The sequence below is a fragment of the Plectropomus leopardus genome, chromosome 10 (assembly GCF_008729295.1).
Source record: "Plectropomus leopardus isolate mb chromosome 10, YSFRI_Pleo_2.0, whole genome shotgun sequence".
Taxonomy (NCBI): domain Eukaryota; kingdom Metazoa; phylum Chordata; class Actinopteri; order Perciformes; family Serranidae; genus Plectropomus; species Plectropomus leopardus.
In genome coordinates this window covers 2,936,598-2,954,085 of record NC_056472.1, presented here as the reverse complement: position 1 = coordinate 2,954,085, position 17,488 = coordinate 2,936,598, and the positions used below count along the sequence as shown (strand labels likewise).

The window sequence follows — 17,488 nt, the reverse complement described above, 5'->3', positions numbered from 1 at the left end:
AACAGCAATGCAAAACACAATAGCATGTAACAAAAGGCAATTAACAGTTTGGCATGAAATGTCCCGAGAATTACAAGAAATTAGTAAATGGTAACAAGAAAATGACCTTAAAATATTTTTTTCAATATAGTGGAGGGGATAAATAAAAAAATAGAAAAAAACTAGGGGAAAATGCCCAGAATACTATATCTGTAATTATTCTAATTAAATATTTAAAATAATGTTACAGAAGAAAAATGTATACATATATTATTTTCAATATTCAGCACTTTTTGTTGGGTACATTTTTTCACTTTTCTTGTCTTTCTTTCTTTTTATTATGATATTATTTATTTATTTTTGCTTGTCTTCAGGTAATTTTTTTTTTCACATTTAACCTTTTGAAACTAAAACAAATTAGCTTAATTTCTTTCAAAAAATGGGAAGAGGGCAATGGGCAACTTAACAAGAAATTGTCCAAAAATTAGCAAGAAGTTAGTTAAAAGTTACAAGAAAATTACCTGGAAATAAGGAGACATTTAAACCAACAATAACAAAATGTTATGAATATGCAGGTGTGAGTGGTGTGTGTAAAGGAGAGGTGGAGTAACATTCAGCAGGAAAAAGTGCATCTTCAGCTGTTGATGAATACATATTTGGTGCTTTAGTATTTCTGGCAGCAGCAGAGTGTGAATCTACCAGGCTTACTCTTTATATGAGGAGAAATAAAATGTATATTGAGGAACTTGAGTTGACTTACTAAAAATATGAATTTACAGTTTTCATAAAAAAAATGAGAGCTTGAGATTATATCACAAGCATTTGTCCTGACAATCTTTAACCCCTTGAAACCTGCATCAACATCAGATTTTTTGTGCTGTGATCAGACACCTTCACATCTATTTGAACCGTTCAAACATAACCAAATTGGTGTGATTTCTTTAAAAAACACAGAAAAAGTCAATCAGCAACTTGGCATGAAATATTCCGCAAATTAAGAAAGAAAAAAAAAGAGAGAAGTAAAGATAAAAAGAAAATAAAAAAAAGAGAAAATCATTTGAAAATTATCAAGAAAACATGGGGAAATACACATTCTAACAACATATTATTATTATGTTTCATATTTAAAATTATGTTACAGAAAAATAGATTTATTACTATTAATTATATCAATTACCTTATTTTAGCACTTTTTCAGGTCATTTCCTGTTTTTGTTCTTTCACTTTTATTGCTAAATAACACGTAATTGTACATGTAACTTAAACAAAAACAACAAATTTCTCATTCATTTTTGGGTCATTTCTTTTTGTGTTGCTTATTGCCTTCTTTCTGTGTTTTTGAAAGAAATTAAGCTAGTTTGCTCAGGTTGAAAGGAGAAGAAGAAGCACATCTCAAATCTAAAAGTTGACTTGATGCTTGCGGTGGGCTTCTCACTTGTCTTTTCACAAGTTCATGTGCCACTGAGCCTCACATGTCCCTCACCAACAACTGAGCATTTGGTACTTCAGTTAGAGGTGAGACACAGCGACAATGTCGATCTCTGGCGCCATCATGTGTTATTTAGGTGGTATGACAGGCAGGATTATCAGCTCTGTTGGCTGTGTGGAATAAATTAAAGCGATTGTGCAACATGTCTTGCACACTGTACCCTACAATGTTCACAGTGACAGTGTTATATTTGTTCATGACTGAAATTATTAGAGAGCATGTCTTAAAGTCATTTTCCAAGAATATTTTTCAGTACTGCAAAAAGGAAAAAATATAAATGCAGAAATTCACGTTAAAATTTATAATAAAAGTAACAATATGATAAAAATATTTAGTAGTTAGTTTCTTATTCACAGAATGTCAGTAAAACTCTTTAAACATATAAGATTGAACAAAGTGATAATATAACACTGTTTTTTTTTCACATTTCTCATACAGAATAAAACCTTTGTTCACAGGCTGTTAGGTGTCAGTCAGAGTCATCTGCCACACGGAGATGGGACTGTGTGAGGAGCAGGGTCTCCCCCCCAGTACCAGCAGCAGGTCAGGCAGATGCAGAGCTACATCCTCATCCTCCTGGTCCAGCAGGTCCTCCTCAGTGCAGCTCCACTGCTTCCTGAATGCCTTGTTTTCAAAGGTCAGACAGTTCCCGATCCGCTGTGCGTCTTTTCCCATCAGGCCCTCTGTGGTGTCTTCCAGGTCTGACGGCTGTTTGATCGTTTTGAACGTCTCCAGCTCGAACGCTTCCTCTGAGCCGAGAAAGGTGAGCGGGGCGGGGAAGCACTTGTTCTTGAAGGGTCGTAGTTTCCCGTCCAGCAGTCCGGGTTGGAGTCCTGAGCTGGAGCTGGGGCTGCTGCCGGTGGACCTATAGCTGGGGCCCAGCCCAGCACAGCAGTGGTGGATCTTGTCTGGGGGGGTGGAGCCTGGGAGCGTGGACAGCTGCGCCCATGTCTGAGAGGTGAAGCTGTACTTCCACAGGCAGTTCTTTGGCGAGTTCTGGCTCTCACCGCCCCCAAAAAGAAGCATACAGTCCCTGTAGGCCACGGCTGAGTGGCCCATCAGTCTGGAGGGGCCCGACCTGAGGGAAACAAGCACAGGGGGGTGTTAGCCAGAATGAACAGACTAAACAATGTCTATTGTGTGCATTGGTCTTTGTATGTATGAAACCTCCAGCTGGGAGAGTGGAGGGCTGGAAATCCTCAAATTATACTCAGAAACATACAAATAAACTCTGTGGAAGAATAGCTTCGCATCTCTATCAGAACATCTAATGTATATGGAAGTACATCTGTTCCATCCAATTTAAAAAGCCACTGAAAACATTACAGCAACTTGAAAATAGTTGGATTTTATACCTGGTATTTTGGAATGTGAACAAATTTGAATGTATATTATTAGAATTTTTTTTTTAAGCCTGAACTTTTGATTCTGAATTTGTGAATGAAAAAAATGAAAACTTAAGGTGAAAATGTTATTAGAATATAATTGAGAGAAAAAAAAATCAGATACATAATTTTAACGCATAAATATTCCGTGCTAGAAATTCTGTTAAATTTTAAAATCAGATGGATCAGTTTTACTTCCACACATCTATTGTATGGAGGCTGAGCAAATAGAGAAATTAACTTTAATGTCACTGGAATCCATTAAACATCCCTTAATTAACGCAACTTGATTATTGGTGACTGGGGAACAACAGTGACTCATAATACATCCATTAGTGATGCATTAGTTAACTATATGACTCATATCCTTATTATCAAGTGTTACCAATATTCTTTCTTAATTTAAAAGGCAAAAAAATTAATGCTTGCTTGGGCAGTATCACGGTAATACGATATACCAGGGTATTCAGAAATCTTTAAGGTATGTTTTTCAACAACGTCATAAATACATGTGCTCCTCTTTCTATTAAACTCATCGTATGTAGTGCATAGAATTTACCACTAGAAAGCAGTCTCTGGTCTCTACTGGAAAGACACAGCAACACCTAGTGGTGGAGGAAGAAGTTACAGGTCTGTAAACAGCTGGTGGCCAGCAACGGGAAAAAGAGGTTGTGGGAAATAATGGCATGTTTTATACATCTAACTTGATAAATTAAGGATTTATTTTGACAAAACCATAGTTTGAGATTGTTGGAATAGTGGACTTACTGACTAGATTACTAGCAGGAGTCTTTTCAGTTGAGTTTAAATGAAGTTTGTTTTATAATAACTTAACGAAGCAATCAAGCCTCATCGGTCTTCTGTGATTGAGAAAAAGTTCAACCCAAAAGGTGTACAGTTATACTTCTCTGTTTAAGAAGTGAGAATATTATTATACCATCATGAAGCATATACAGAGGTGAAATTTCAGGAAGGCATGAAATATTACATACCGCCCTGCCCAGTAGCTGCAGGAAAGCGTTACAGCCTATTATGTTAAAGTTCAATGTACAGTGGTGAGAGCAGCTGCAATGAGTAATGCTGTAGTTCCTAACTTCCTGTGAACAAAGGACTTTGACTTTGTCTTGTGACAAAGGAGGGTGAGGCTTTCTTATAATATCTCACACAGTAGAGGTCAAAGAACCATCATAAACTGTCATATAGCCAGCATTATAGACCTTTCCCACCAAAATCAGCCGTGCACGCAGGTTTTTCTTACACGGGTAAACCTGCTAAAATGTAGCCGATCGGCTGCATTCCCACTGCCAGTGAACACACCGCTCCAGCATAGGAGTCTGCCTTTCTGTCAGCTGGCGTGTGTGTGTGTGTGTGTTGTTTTGTTGGTCACAGACAGGCAGGACAACGGGTAAACGGGAGACAGCAGCAGGAACAGATCTGCAATACTTTGGGATGTAAGTAATAGCATTTTATAATTTGTAACTTATTTTAACTTATTGTATTTTATAATGTGTGTTTAATTTTACTTTACAGTGTTTATTGTGTGTACAGCTTAAAGCTTTCTTTTAGTTATTAGTATCATTTTTGGTTCTTTTTTTTTATCTCTGTTGTCTTATCACCACTGACTCTGAGCTTGCACAAAAAAATCCTTTGTACCTGTACTTTCTGTCTGTGCATGTACAAATAGCGAATAAACTTCTTGAATCTTGAATCTTTGAAAATGTTTCAGTGGTTTCTTCTCTTTATATATCCCTTGCTTATTCGGTCTCTATTTCAAACTCAGTGCAGACTGTCTTGGAATAATGTTTTAGTGTTGCTTAGGAGGAGAAAGAGAGTAATTACTGACTGCACGTCATTGCCTCTCCACGGTTAAGGAGCTGAAATTAGTGCGTTCATCCAAGTGTTGTGGTCTCATTAATGCCAATCAGAGCCGGAGGCAATAAAAACCTGTGTCTCCTGCAGTCATTTAACCCTGGTGTAAATACCAATCATATGCATTTCCATTGCATTAAAAAGCCAGATGTTAGCGGGTTTTAGTGCAGTGGGAATGAGGCTTTGGAGAGACAGAATTTTATGGATCTTTTGTGCAGTATCAGTACTGAATTCAGCTGTGGACGCAAGGCAACACCCAAAGGATAAACTGACACTTCTCACTTGTTTCTGAGGGAGCTCCATGTGTGGTTGATGGAATTCCACTTCCAGAAGTCTCTCTGCTCCCGCAAACCTTTCAGGCCCCCAAACAGGTACATGCAGCTGTGATTGGCCATGGCTGAGTGACTGTGTCTGGGGCCGGGGCCCGATGAGCCCTGCTGAGAACCGCTCAGGAGGGACCAAGCCATAGTATCTGTCAGGCACATAAACACACACAAGTACTTACAATAAACACACACTGGAGCTTACAGTGTGTGTCGTTAAGGCCAGAGTTCACAGGCAGTAAAATGGTTAATCACAACACGTTTCCATCATGATAATCCAGCTGTGTGTCAAAGGCAAATCTTATTGGCAAGTTAACTTTACACTGCTCAAATGGATGACAGCATGAATAATGCAATAAATTAAAAAGAGGAACTGTTCTTTATTTATGAGAGTAGGCATTGGACTGGGGTGTGACTTCTTTTTTGTCTGGTTTTTTTTGGGTTGTTTTGTTTCTTTATCATGACCCTACCAGGAGCTACGAATATTTCTCATTGAGCCTCCCTGAGTAACTAAATGCATGACTTCTAACTCTATAAACAACCATATTTTGCATTTTCAGACTATGATAAATGGTATGATTTTGAAGAATTTAAAAGAAAACATACCTTTAAAAACACACTTGCAGGTTTTTGGGTTCTAAAAATATCTAAAATAAATGCAAAAAAATACAACCATTCAGAGTTGAATGTCCCTCCCCAAAGCCAAATCAAACTAGAAATACCACCATGCAGTTGTAAGCCTCTGTGCACCTTTAAACACCAAATTTGAATCAGCTCATTGTTGAGTACAAGTGAATGTTTGTGTCAAATTTTAAAAATTCCCTCAAGATGTTCTGGAGAAATCACATTCACAAGAATGAAACTGACAGTCCAAGTGGATGTTTGGGTTAAATTTGAGGGAATTCCCTTAAGGCGTTCTTGAGATAATGCATTCACAAGACTGGGCCGGCCAAACAGAAGGAACACAGGAAAACAGAATGCCTCTGGCCTCAGCTAGTGCTTGTGCGGAGAAATAAAATCGATACGTTTCTAAGAAAAATCTGCATTTTTTAAAAAATGGGAGTAAAAGCAACTTTATCTACCAAAATCCAAACTCCAGAAGTCCTGCGAGGATCCTTTCATGTCAATGAGACCTCCGTACACCAGCATGGCAGAGCCAACCACCACAGCACTGTGTCCTTTTCTGTTGGTTGGCATTTGAGTCTACACACAGAAACACAGACAGCAAGGCCTGAAAACATGGATGCTTCACACACATCTTCCCCATCAGCAGTTCAGAAAATCTCTACAATCAGCACAGTTTCAAGATTATTGTCACAAATTCAGTATCTGACCAAATGCCCCTAGCGTTTCTGAAATATGACGTTAAATAATGGCCAGATGAGTGTTTTTACAGAACATTATGACGTCACAGTGAAGCTGATTTTTGATTTTTTTGGATATAAAATGTCCTCACTTCGCTGTTTTATTCTATTAGACATATGTGTGGAATTTTGTCATAATTAGCATGTGAATTTTTGAGGTTCATCAGTTCATTCTTGAGCCCAAGTGGACGTTTGTGCCATATTTGAAGAAAAAAGGCTATTATCAACTTGGCAAGAGATGCCAGGAAACTACAAGAAACTATAAAAAGGTGACAAGAAAATGAAATGAAAAACTGGTTTGAAATTAGAGACAGAAATAGAGAGACAATTATTAGAAAATAATATATATAAAAAAAGGAAAAAATCTCAAGAAAAACTGGTCTAAAATAATTATGTTATATACTTTAAATTGATGATTAAAAAAACAAAAAAACTATTATCATTTACCTTATTAGTTAATTTGTCTTTTTTTCAAGTCTTTTTTTGGTCTTTTTAAAAATTTCTTGCTAATTTGGGGTAATTTCCTATTAAGTTGCTAATTGCCTTCTTTCCATTTTCGAAAAAATCAGGCCTATCGGTTCAGGTTTCAAAGGGTTAACATAAGACATTATAACGGTATGTTAGTGATATTTCAAAGTCATTCATGGATCATTTTAAGTTGTTATCATTCATATACATCCGGGATGTTTTTGAAGACAAACCTGAAAGCACTAATTCATGAAGAGTGTTTCCTGATTTATGTTTAATACTGTGATGCCTTTGTTTCTGATGTTTGAGTTTTAGCCTTGTTAATAAGGCAGTTGCTCTGCTACTGATTGAAAAAGGTGCTGCTGAAACGCAAAACAGGCTAATGCCAAATAAAGACCTCCTGTATCTGATAGCAGGGGGATTTCTTTCTTTAACCAGCTAACTTAAATACAGTGTATTCACTAACTACCAGTGCAAAACATGTTGTTATTATTATTTTCAATCACCAAATGTCATGCATTATCAGTTAAAGACAGAGTCTAATCCTCCACAAGTGTTGTCAGTAAGAACACTGAGAGAGAAGCTTGGCAATAGCAAGAGCAAACCACCGTGGTTCCATATGATCTGTTACCACTTTAAATCCTCATTGCATGAGAGGCGCTCTGTACCTGAGGGGAGCTCGTCTTTCCCTGGCAGTGAACCCATTTCTGCTTTGCTGAAACACACAACAAAGGAAAATCAGAATTCAGTAAAGCAAAGTCAAAAAAAGAAGCAACAGGGAAAAAAAATCTTAAAATGAAGTAGGAACGTCGTAAGTTGCAAAAGAAAGACATGTTTTGCATTCATTTTATCTAAAATCATAACTGGTGTGCAAAAAAGAAGAAGAAGATGAAAAGAAGAAAAGAAAACAACAGAGAAGAGTGAAGGTGTGCTGGAAAGGCTGTAAAATATCCAGAAAAAATATGAACATAAGCCTGCCCCTGCAATATATGAATCAACTATAGACTCCAAGCATTCACTGCTGCACACAAACACTACACATACAAGGTCTTCAACAGTCTCCTGTGTGCAGGTTTTGGAACAATGACATTGAATCATTACCAGGAGTTTTCCTACGCATTCATTTGTGTGTGGCAGCCTGCCATGATTAACCCTTTAAAATCTGAATAGACTGGCTTGATTTCTTTAAATACACTGGAAAAAACATTTCCAATAGATTAGTAAAAAAGTTATAAGAAAATAATCTGAAATTAATTATTTATTTTTTCTGTACCCTATTTTTTATGTGATCATAATAATTAAAAAAACAGTTTTCTTGATGTTTTTCTCTTGTTCATTAATGATTTTCTGGTGATTAACTCTTTTTTTTAAAGCTAAATTTCAGGTCATTCTCTTGTCACCTTTTACTACTTTACTTACTAAACCAATTTTCTCATATTTTAAAGGTCCAAATGCTTGTCAAAGGCCATCTTAACGCAGCACAAAAACTGATATCAATCCAGTTCTAAAAGGGTTAAAACATCTGCCACCACAAATGGATTTTTTTTTTGGAGCTGGAGCGATCATTGGGATCTCTATAAGAATATATACTGTATATAACAGATGATTAATCACTGCACCACACTCTTGGAGCACGGAGCATACTCTGGGCATTTACGGAGCAGTAATGAAAGTGAAACTTAGCCCTTTATTGTGCTTGATCTAAAAGTTTGATCCATCCAAGGCTTGTCTTCATGTGACCCGCTATGACCGAACTGACAGATCAATTCTAGACCTTGTGACTTAACTCCTCAAACTGCTGCTAAAAAAAATGAAAAAAAAGAAAACCTGTGCTGTGTTCACAGACTCGCAAAAATGTCCCAATTTAGAGAGGGGTCACAGAATGATGTTTAGGGGACACAGATGAAAGGAAGAGAGAGAGATAGTGTGTCTGCTCTCGGGAGAGGCAGGTGAGCTGGACTTCAGGTTCGCAGTAAACCATGAATGTTACAGTGAATGTGAGCTTCAGTTTGTAAGAACCGCCCGACCAATGAAACTCTGTTAGCGCCATGTATTATCTTGCATGTTTACCGTCATCAGATCATCCCTAAAACTATCACCAACAAACATCTGCCATTAAGAGTCAGTGGCTGATCAGCGGCGTTCTATTAAAAATCTTCGCTGGTCCCCGACTCTGGCTGCTTGGAGGAGAGATAGTGAGTGATCTACATGGGGAGATTTTTATGTAGCAGCTGCATTAATCATTCAGTTGCACATAAGGGAAACACTGGATTATGAAATACAGTACTGAATATTTTCACATGGCCTTGGAGACGTAGAGCTGCAATCGACATGCAATAACATGTCTGTCTGTCAAGCATAAACATTGCAGAAAATAGTGAATGTAGGTTGTATGCTGCGTGCAGCTACACAGTGAAACTCACCAATGTCAAACACCCAGAGGGGAAATCTCCACTTTGTGTATGCAGAATCCAGCATGCCTCCAAACACGTACAGGAAGCCCTAAAAAACAGCAGAGCTGTTAAACATATTCTTGACACAATGGAACACTCAGCAGACAGAAGCAACATTTGACAATTCATGCTTTTTTGTGCCATTTAAAGTTAGAAGTGACATCAACTGATCTGAATTACTTTGTACCTCATGAACCACCATAGTATGTTCTTCTAGTTCTTCTGGTGCAGCGTCAGATGACAGCGTACAGTTCAGCTCTGTCCACTCGTTACAAACTACAATATAGCACATGTTTGATTAGCTGAGGATCAGGAAACACAGTGCACCTTTCTTGTCATGTCTTGTCTTTTCTGGCTTTTAGAAGAACATACAGAGCACGGCAGCTTTGCTGTATGTCATATCGTATACTCTATTAATAAAGCAAATATGACATTAAAATTGGTTTTGATTTCATCAAATCTTTTATTTTTTCTCATGCAGTTGTAAAAATCCTACTTATTGGTACTATCATTGTGAGAAATACACATTTATTGATACATATTGATTGCAAATATTTGAAAAACTTTCAATACTAATTTTCTGCAGTATTGACACACTGGTGTCAGCTGCACTTGTGCACTCTTTTTCATTGTTCATGTTTACGACAGTCATTCTGCTGTTCTCTGCTACTACTACTGTTCTATATGTATCTTTTCATTAAAAAAACAAGTGAATTTTCCTAGCGGCATCAGAAATGTTTTTTGAAAATTGATAATTAACCCATTGAAACCTGAAAAAATTGGCTTGATTTCTTTCAAAAGCATGGAAAGCAGGCAATGTGCAACCTAAAGGAAAAAGCATAACCCAAAAATTAACAAGAAATTCCAAAAAGTTTATGAGAAAATTACCTGAAATTTGCCACATAAACAGTAAAATAACAAAAACAGGACATTACCTGAAAAAAGTGCTTAAATAAAAATAAAAGTAAGAAATAGATAATGATAACAATAATAATAATAATAATAATAATAATAATAATAATAATAATTTCTGTAATTAAAATAATTATTATTACAGTTTTCTTGGTATTTTTGCTCTTTTTCTAAACACATTTTCAGGTCAATTTTTTTCAGCTTTTACTCTTATTTTTATTTTTTTATATTTGCTTGACATTTTATGCAATGATGATTCAGGATTTAAAGGGCTGCATCAAAGTTAGAAATTCCACTATGCTATCGTGCTAGCGTAAGACTAGTTTACAGGACAGCACACGGACCAATAGCCCTTACCCACACTGTACATCCAGAAGTCCCTCAGACAGCTGTTCTTTCTTCCTCCCAGGATGTAGACACTTCCACCGTAGCTGCAGCAGGCGTGCTTATAGCGGTCACATGGCGACTGGCTGCTCTGAGGGAGCCAAGTCCACAGGCAGGTACCATTTTGACTCATGGCGGCATCACCGGACCATTTTCTAAGAGAAGCAACAAATTTAACTGTTGAGATCAAATGTCACACAATATTTATTCAGAGCTCTTTCACAACTAAGATTTTATTTTATTGCTATCGTGCAGAGGTGTAAGTCTTATGGAACTATGGGAAATACTCGCACTGTGCTTTAAGTCTGTCATATTTTATAAGTTCATTTTTTTTTTTTTTTTTTGCAAAGTGGGAAAATGAAATACTGGTGGTCCAACATTTTCCTCACACTCAGCTTGACTTATTTCTTGCCTTCCTGACTTATCAGTAAACTCAGATAATCGATAAAAATGGAGGACGATGCTTGCAAGCAAAGCCGTGCTGATCAGATAATCACGACTCCGAAGCATCTGAGAGGCAGAGTGTGGAGGTACTTGATGGCAAAACTGCCGACATGATGTTTTTCAACTTGGTAAAAAGCAGCTGCCTTACAAACCTCAAAACAATCTGAGGACTCAGATAGTGCAGAAACATAGTGCAGTTAAACCACATGGGAAAATACAAAAACTACACTGAAAGGCAAGACAATCACTAACAAATACTGCACTATGGGAGACACTGCACATTCCAAATACTGCCATCCAGTTGTATGCCTCCGTGCACCAGTCATGTTGCACTTTAAGTTTACATCCACATCTGTCAGGGTTCATAAACCTTTTCCAAGGTCAATTTCAAGCACTTTTCAAGATCCATTTTCAACCTATTCCAGCACCCTACAGCTGTGGTAAACAACATATTAATATGAATACATACACTAGAAATGGATTATTTCTTTTTTTTCTTTATCACATTAAAAGAGATGGTATTATGCTATAAAAAACAAAATGTTGTGTTAAGGATAAGAAATGAAAGAAGTTTGATGTTTTAAGATGTGTCATCTGTCTGTGAGTAGACTGCTTGCTATCTAACTTGGCTGCTTCAACAGAACTGAAGAACTGCAGAGCTGAGAAAGCTGCTCGCATGAGAGGCAAGACATCTGCAACAAACTCACACCAATCCAGTTTCCTATGATATAGCCGTTAGACTGACCATGACCTGAATCTTGACCAACATACAGCTCTATCAGTCATATTCCAGAGGGACAAACAAACAACATAAGCAGAAAAAATCACAAGTTTTATAATCACCACCTGGACCACCTGAAATGGACTGAATAAGGTCTGCATCTGGTTAAAGTTAGATGCTGAGCAGCCCCTATGTTAACGTCAGTAAAATCAGAAGCACAGACCCACAAACTTCTGCCTCTGTCTGCCCCTCCAAAACATCCTGTGGCTGAAATACACCGTGTACCAAACACCAGTAGAAACACCTACGTCAGCACTCTGTAAACTGTGATCATGATAAGAAACCGACCGTCAGGCGCCTTGCGGCTCAGAGAGGAATACTGGAAGAAAATGGATCTTCTGTTTCCTCTCCTCACCCGATGACACCTGATATCCTCTCTGCGAATGCTGCAGCCAACTACAGCGGCGGGGCTAACATATGGCGTGACGCGCCATTGTGCGTTAGCAGGATAGTGTTAGTTGTTATGGCTGAGGTAAGCTTTGCTCCTCTGGGTGTTTGGCTGGGACTGTGAATCACACAGCACCTGACTGCTGCTATAACTGTTGGCCCTGGTGTCAGGAGGGAAGCACTGAAGCACGGCTCTGGGGACGGGCTCTCCACTCGCTAAGCGTGGGGTCGGTTCCCTCCAACTACAGTCATGATTCATTTTTTTTTACTTTTGGGAGGGTTTATTTGGTCACTTTGACGTTTTTGGCACTTACTTAGATCAACACAAGGCGGTTTTCCAGTGAGGATTTGCGCAAAACTTAAGTAATATTTTCAAAATGTCGTTAAAAATCAATTGCGGGATGACTGCGTTTCCACTGAGTGATATTTTGGAACTTTTCCTTCCAGGATAAATTTCCAAGAAGCATGGTGATGGATGTTCAAAACATCAGCAGCTTTATTTCTATAGCAGCCACCACATAAGTCGTCATTATTTCCAATCTAAGGCTACGTAGGCGTGTTATGGAGCCATACTAGAAAGGCGAGCCCCTCATAGGTGGGAGCGGCCACGTCTGAGGGATTTCTGGGAGCTGATAGTCCACGATTTCAGAGAAATTGTGGATTCAAAACTGTTGCCCAAAAAGTGTTTCCATTGCAGCTATGCAAAATATGGCTTTTTGGATTCGCCTGAAATACCATCTCATGCGAGTGAAAAACTTTTTTGTGATAAATGAGTATCTTGCTTTTTTTTTATTGATGTGTTTCCAATAGGCAGGGTTTATATTCACAATTTCAATTTGCGCAATTTGTGGGTTAAAAGAAGCCCGCCTAATGACATTTTTCTAAACTACAATGACCATTCTCCCTCTTCAGTCAAAGCCAATGCCACACTCCTTTTTCTTTGTTTTCTCTGGTTTTAAGTTTTAAGTTTTATATACAAAAAAATCTTTTCAGCAGTGAAATACTTCTTTGATTTAATTCAGCCTTTTACAGATAAGGTTATTTTTTTGGAAAAACACTAAAAGTGACGCACTATGGGTGTCTTCTTTGATCCATAGCGCTGACAGGGCAGATTAAGATATGCCACGAAGGGAAACACTTCATTTTCAGTTTTGATTTTCATCTCGAACTAAAACGTAGATTGTATTTTTTGATCTATAAAATACGACTGCTAAACTGGATAGTGAGAAATACTGTTGCTGTCATCAAATGCTGACTTAAACGATTAACTGATTATCAAAAAAGTTGCTAGTTAATAAAATCTCAATTAATTGGCAGCTACAAGGACTGACTTAGTTGTCAGAATATAACAGGAAACGATGAAAAAAAAAGATGAATCACATTAACAACCTTTTACAATATTCATGGAGCTACAGTAAACGACAGCAAGGTTTAACATTGTTGCTCTTTGTGTTTGGTTAATAACAGTAATTTTCCACACTGTAATATGTATGAGCGAGGAGGCGCAGTAAACTTTTCCACAGTGACTCACGAGCCATAAGCTGCTGCAAACCTCTCCTCTGTCTTCACCTTGCAAACATCGTGGCTCTCTGCTACATCTTATCAAAGCGTCACATGAGCAAACAGCTCTGAGGTCATGACATTGTTTTCACACCTTGCTCTGCTTTGTTGAAACACCTGATAGTTTCTTGTATAAAGAGCAATGTGGTCAGTAAAATCAACAAAAGCCCAAACAAATTCCCTCTTTGGTGTGACGATATTGTAGGGATGTCGATTGGTACTTAAAAATATGAACACAATTGATTTTTGATAAAAAAATCATTAGTAATGTGGATATAATGACAAAGTTGGTAAAGGCAAGTATTAAAACAGGTAGAACTTTCTGATAAGTTCAGTTGAGTTCATCACTTTACTAGAATGCAACCATTAAAATCAGGAAGACGATGTATAGTTTCATATCCGATACTATAAAATGTCTTATTTATATTGCCATGATGTACCGGTATGATAAAAAGGGATTAAATACACTACTAGAATATCAGATGTACCTTAACCTCAGTCACAGAGCAAGGTCTATCATTAAAATACTTACATATAAAATTCACGTAATTAGTCTGATATCTTATCTTCAGTGTATCTGGGTGAATTATGGTTGAATTTTAAAATTTTACAAATTAATTTATAGAAATATAAGAAAGAAAACCAGCAACAGTATTACTTTATAACCCTGCACAGGAAAAACAACAAAACAAACAAAAAAAACAACAACTTTTGTTGCAACAAGGAGTGAGTGATACTGATTAATGAATGTTATTTGCTGAGGCTGTAGTTTGTGTCATTTGTTTGGAATGTATTAAGCCATTTGTCAATAAAAGGAGTGTCAACAAAAACTGAACAATTTATTGAGGCTGAGTCTGAGGCTAATTATTACTAACGTATTTACCTGTGGGGTGTGTGTATTTGTCAGGCTATTAGGTGTATTTGTAATTCAGTAATTACTTGTGTTTCCATTATGAAACCTTTCCATCAGCTACATAAAATAAAGCTTTTTTTCTTTTCTTTTTCCCCTGACACGTCACTGAGGAGATTCCATGTCTTTGGATGAGTTTGTATTTTCAGCTTCTATCCATGAAGGAATTTCTCAGGACTGAAAAGCTGACACATGTCGAGGCACGTCGGCCCATTTAAATATCAGCGCTGCGCCAAAAAAACCTTGCTCGCATTAACTTGAGTCGTAGGGGAAAGAGTGGTGAGAATTTTTTTCATGAATACTATGTTACCTTGTTTGGACTTTCTACTTTAAGTTAGCTATAACATTGCAATCTACACAGGGTTCCCACGATTTTAAAGAACACAATTTTCAAACTTTTCCATGACTTTTAAAAGATGCATGATTTTACTAATCCCATGATTTTTCCACAATAAAAAAAAAATCCTTCTCCCAATGTCTTAGTATTTTAAGACATCGGAAAGACTGTTTTAAGAAATTTTAAAACCAGCCTTATTTTTAGATAAACAAATTGAATGCCTTTTAGGACTTTTTAAGGATCTGTGGGAACCCTGGTGAATACAAGTGTCAGTGATTGAAACAGGATGTGCCACATTAGTGTGAGGTAATACTTCAGTGAGTCACTGTAAACTCATCTTACAGCAACAACAGTCTGAATGAAGATTCCAGTACCGGTTTAACTCACCAGAGCAAAGAAATCCCACCGCACACAAACACGCGCATTCTCTACTCACTCCAAATTACTTTTATGTTTTTTATATCCAACATATTTTCATGCTGGCTGTGATATCACAGCAACTTAACAAATAATGTGTCCCTTTAGACCTGGGGAGGCTTCCTCTCACTAACTTTACATTACAGCTCAGCCTAACAGACACAAACACAGCTAGCAGGCAACATTCCCACAACATCGACTAATGTTACCTACAAGTTGCAATAATGTTTTAAAGAAAACATTTGAATCTAATCTTCAGTGAACGCTTTAAAGATGTTTATCATGTCAAATAATGCTACTATAAGGTTAAATGCTGACTAATAACGTTACAACTGCAACATTCTGAGGATGTTTTGGTGATGTTGAGAGGTGACAGATCATAGAATGTTCTTTTTTTTTAATAAAACATTCTCACAACATTACATGAGAACAAAGGAAGAACATTTTAAAAGCGGCATTCAAAATGAGGACTGATATTAGAGAGTTTCTCCTAAGTTAACTCTAAATATTTCAAACAACCTTATTAAGAGAGTCACTTTTACTTAACTCTCTGAATTACTCAGACACATACTTAAGCATCTGTCTTGCTTACGTTGGTTAAATCTGCACGAGGCATCTCTCCAGCAAGCAAGTTCCGGTGAAACGTTCAGCGAACGGTAAGTTTTCTTTAGTTTTCTTTATGTTCCCAGAACGTTCTTCCTAAAGTTTGAGCAACATTCTCTAAACATAAAAAAAAGATTATTTTTCGTTGTTTATTAGTATATCACATTAAATTACACTTTTATCTTAAAGAAAGGTCTGTAATCTCAGTCCTCAATAGCATTCTCTGAACGTTGCTTTGAAAACGTTCTTCCTTTGATCTCATGTAACATTGTGGAAACGTTTGTAAAAAAAACATTCTATGATCCGTCACCTCTCAACATCCCCAAAACATCCTCAGAATGTTGCAGCCAAAACGTTATGTTTTAGTCGGCATTTAATCTCACAGGAACATTATGTGAAAGCATAAACATCCCTAAAACGTTCTCTGAACATGAGATTTAAATGTTTGCTTTAAAACATTGGTGTAACTTATAGGTAACGTTAGCCAGTGTTGTGGGAACGTTCCCTGCTAGCTGGGTAGCTAAGTTAACGTTACTAATGACAGTCAACAGCGTAACAAGCACTTCAGGAGGAATGTGAACCGTTAATTTACGGCTCCGTTTCCAGGGGAACACCTACGATGTGTATTTAGGACCTTAACGTTACTTGGTTCAATAAATGTAAGTTTTGACTTCATGGTCACATCCTGTCGGTGTGTTGTTTTGACATATTAAAGCACAAACGCGGTGATAACGTTAATGTTGAAGACGAGGAAATGAACTTTTTTAGAGCTTCTTTACAGATTGCAACGTTACTCGATGCAAATAAGGATAAAGCAGCCTATGTTTCTGTGGCAAATTGTTTCCAAATCTTTAAAATTGCGTGACAGGCATTTTATATTCGGGAAAACTTGTAGTAAACAATAATTTGTTACTTACGAGACCCCGGCTGCTCCTCTTCCTCTCACGGTCTCTCTGTGAACGCGCTGCTGTCGCATTCAGGGTCGCCTCGTAAATTGTTACTTCTACATCGGAAAGTCCTGAAAATAACGTTGAAGGGCTTACGTTGCACAAACCTCTACAGAAAAGGGAAGTAAGAAAATATATCTTCGAGTGGCGTTCATAATCGGCAACAGACAAGACTGAGATTGGGTCTGATTTCTGAACTGTAGTGCTCTGATTAGTAGGTTTGCATTAGTGTGTTAGCATAAGACAAAGCAAATAAAAAAGACAACTAAGTAATTTTTATGGTAAGAGCTGTTAATAAGGGGTACAAATACATATAATATGATTTGTTTGAAGAGATAGATATATCAAAAAATATCAAAAAAACATTACATTTTCAAAGTAAAAAAGTTCTGTAATCTTTGTCCTCAATAACATGTTCTGAATGTTGCTTTGAAAATGTTCTTCCTTTGTTCTCATGTAACTTTTTGGGAATGTTT

General features: G+C 37.2%; 1 protein-coding gene across 1 annotated transcript; it reads right to left on the bottom strand.

The window, feature by feature from the left end:
- Positions 1–1,880: 1,880 nt before the first annotated feature.
- si:dkey-3d4.3 (leucine-zipper-like transcriptional regulator 1 homolog) lies at positions 1,881–17,025 on the bottom strand. The gene is made up of 8 exons (XM_042494500.1): positions 16,983–17,025; positions 10,600–10,781; positions 9,518–9,606; positions 9,301–9,379; positions 7,546–7,592; positions 6,128–6,248; positions 5,005–5,194; positions 1,881–2,546 (listed from the first exon to the last, which is right to left on the bottom strand). Exons 2-8 carry the CDS (start codon positions 10,757–10,759, stop codon positions 1,931–1,933), a joined length of 1,302 nt encoding a protein of 433 aa, XP_042350434.1. The 5' UTR covers positions 10,760–10,781; positions 16,983–17,025; the 3' UTR covers positions 1,881–1,930.
- Between the last annotated feature and the right edge of the window lie 463 nt (positions 17,026–17,488).

What these genes read in the sequence shown, in the direction of transcription:
- si:dkey-3d4.3 (XM_042494500.1), bottom strand. Translation starts at nt 10,759, where the DNA reads ATGAGTCAAAATGGTACCTGCCTGTGGACTTGGCTCCCTCAGAGCAGC. An exon ending in CTTCTGGATGTACAGTGTGG is followed by an intron (nt 9,607 to 10,599) that starts GTAAGGGCTATT and finishes GCTATATTGTAG; the next exon opens with TTTGTAACGAGTGGACAGAG. An exon ending in CCTCTGGGTGTTTGACATTG is followed by an intron (nt 7,593 to 9,300) that starts GTGAGTTTCACT and finishes TGTGTGTTTCAG; the next exon opens with CAAAGCAGAAATGGGTTCAC.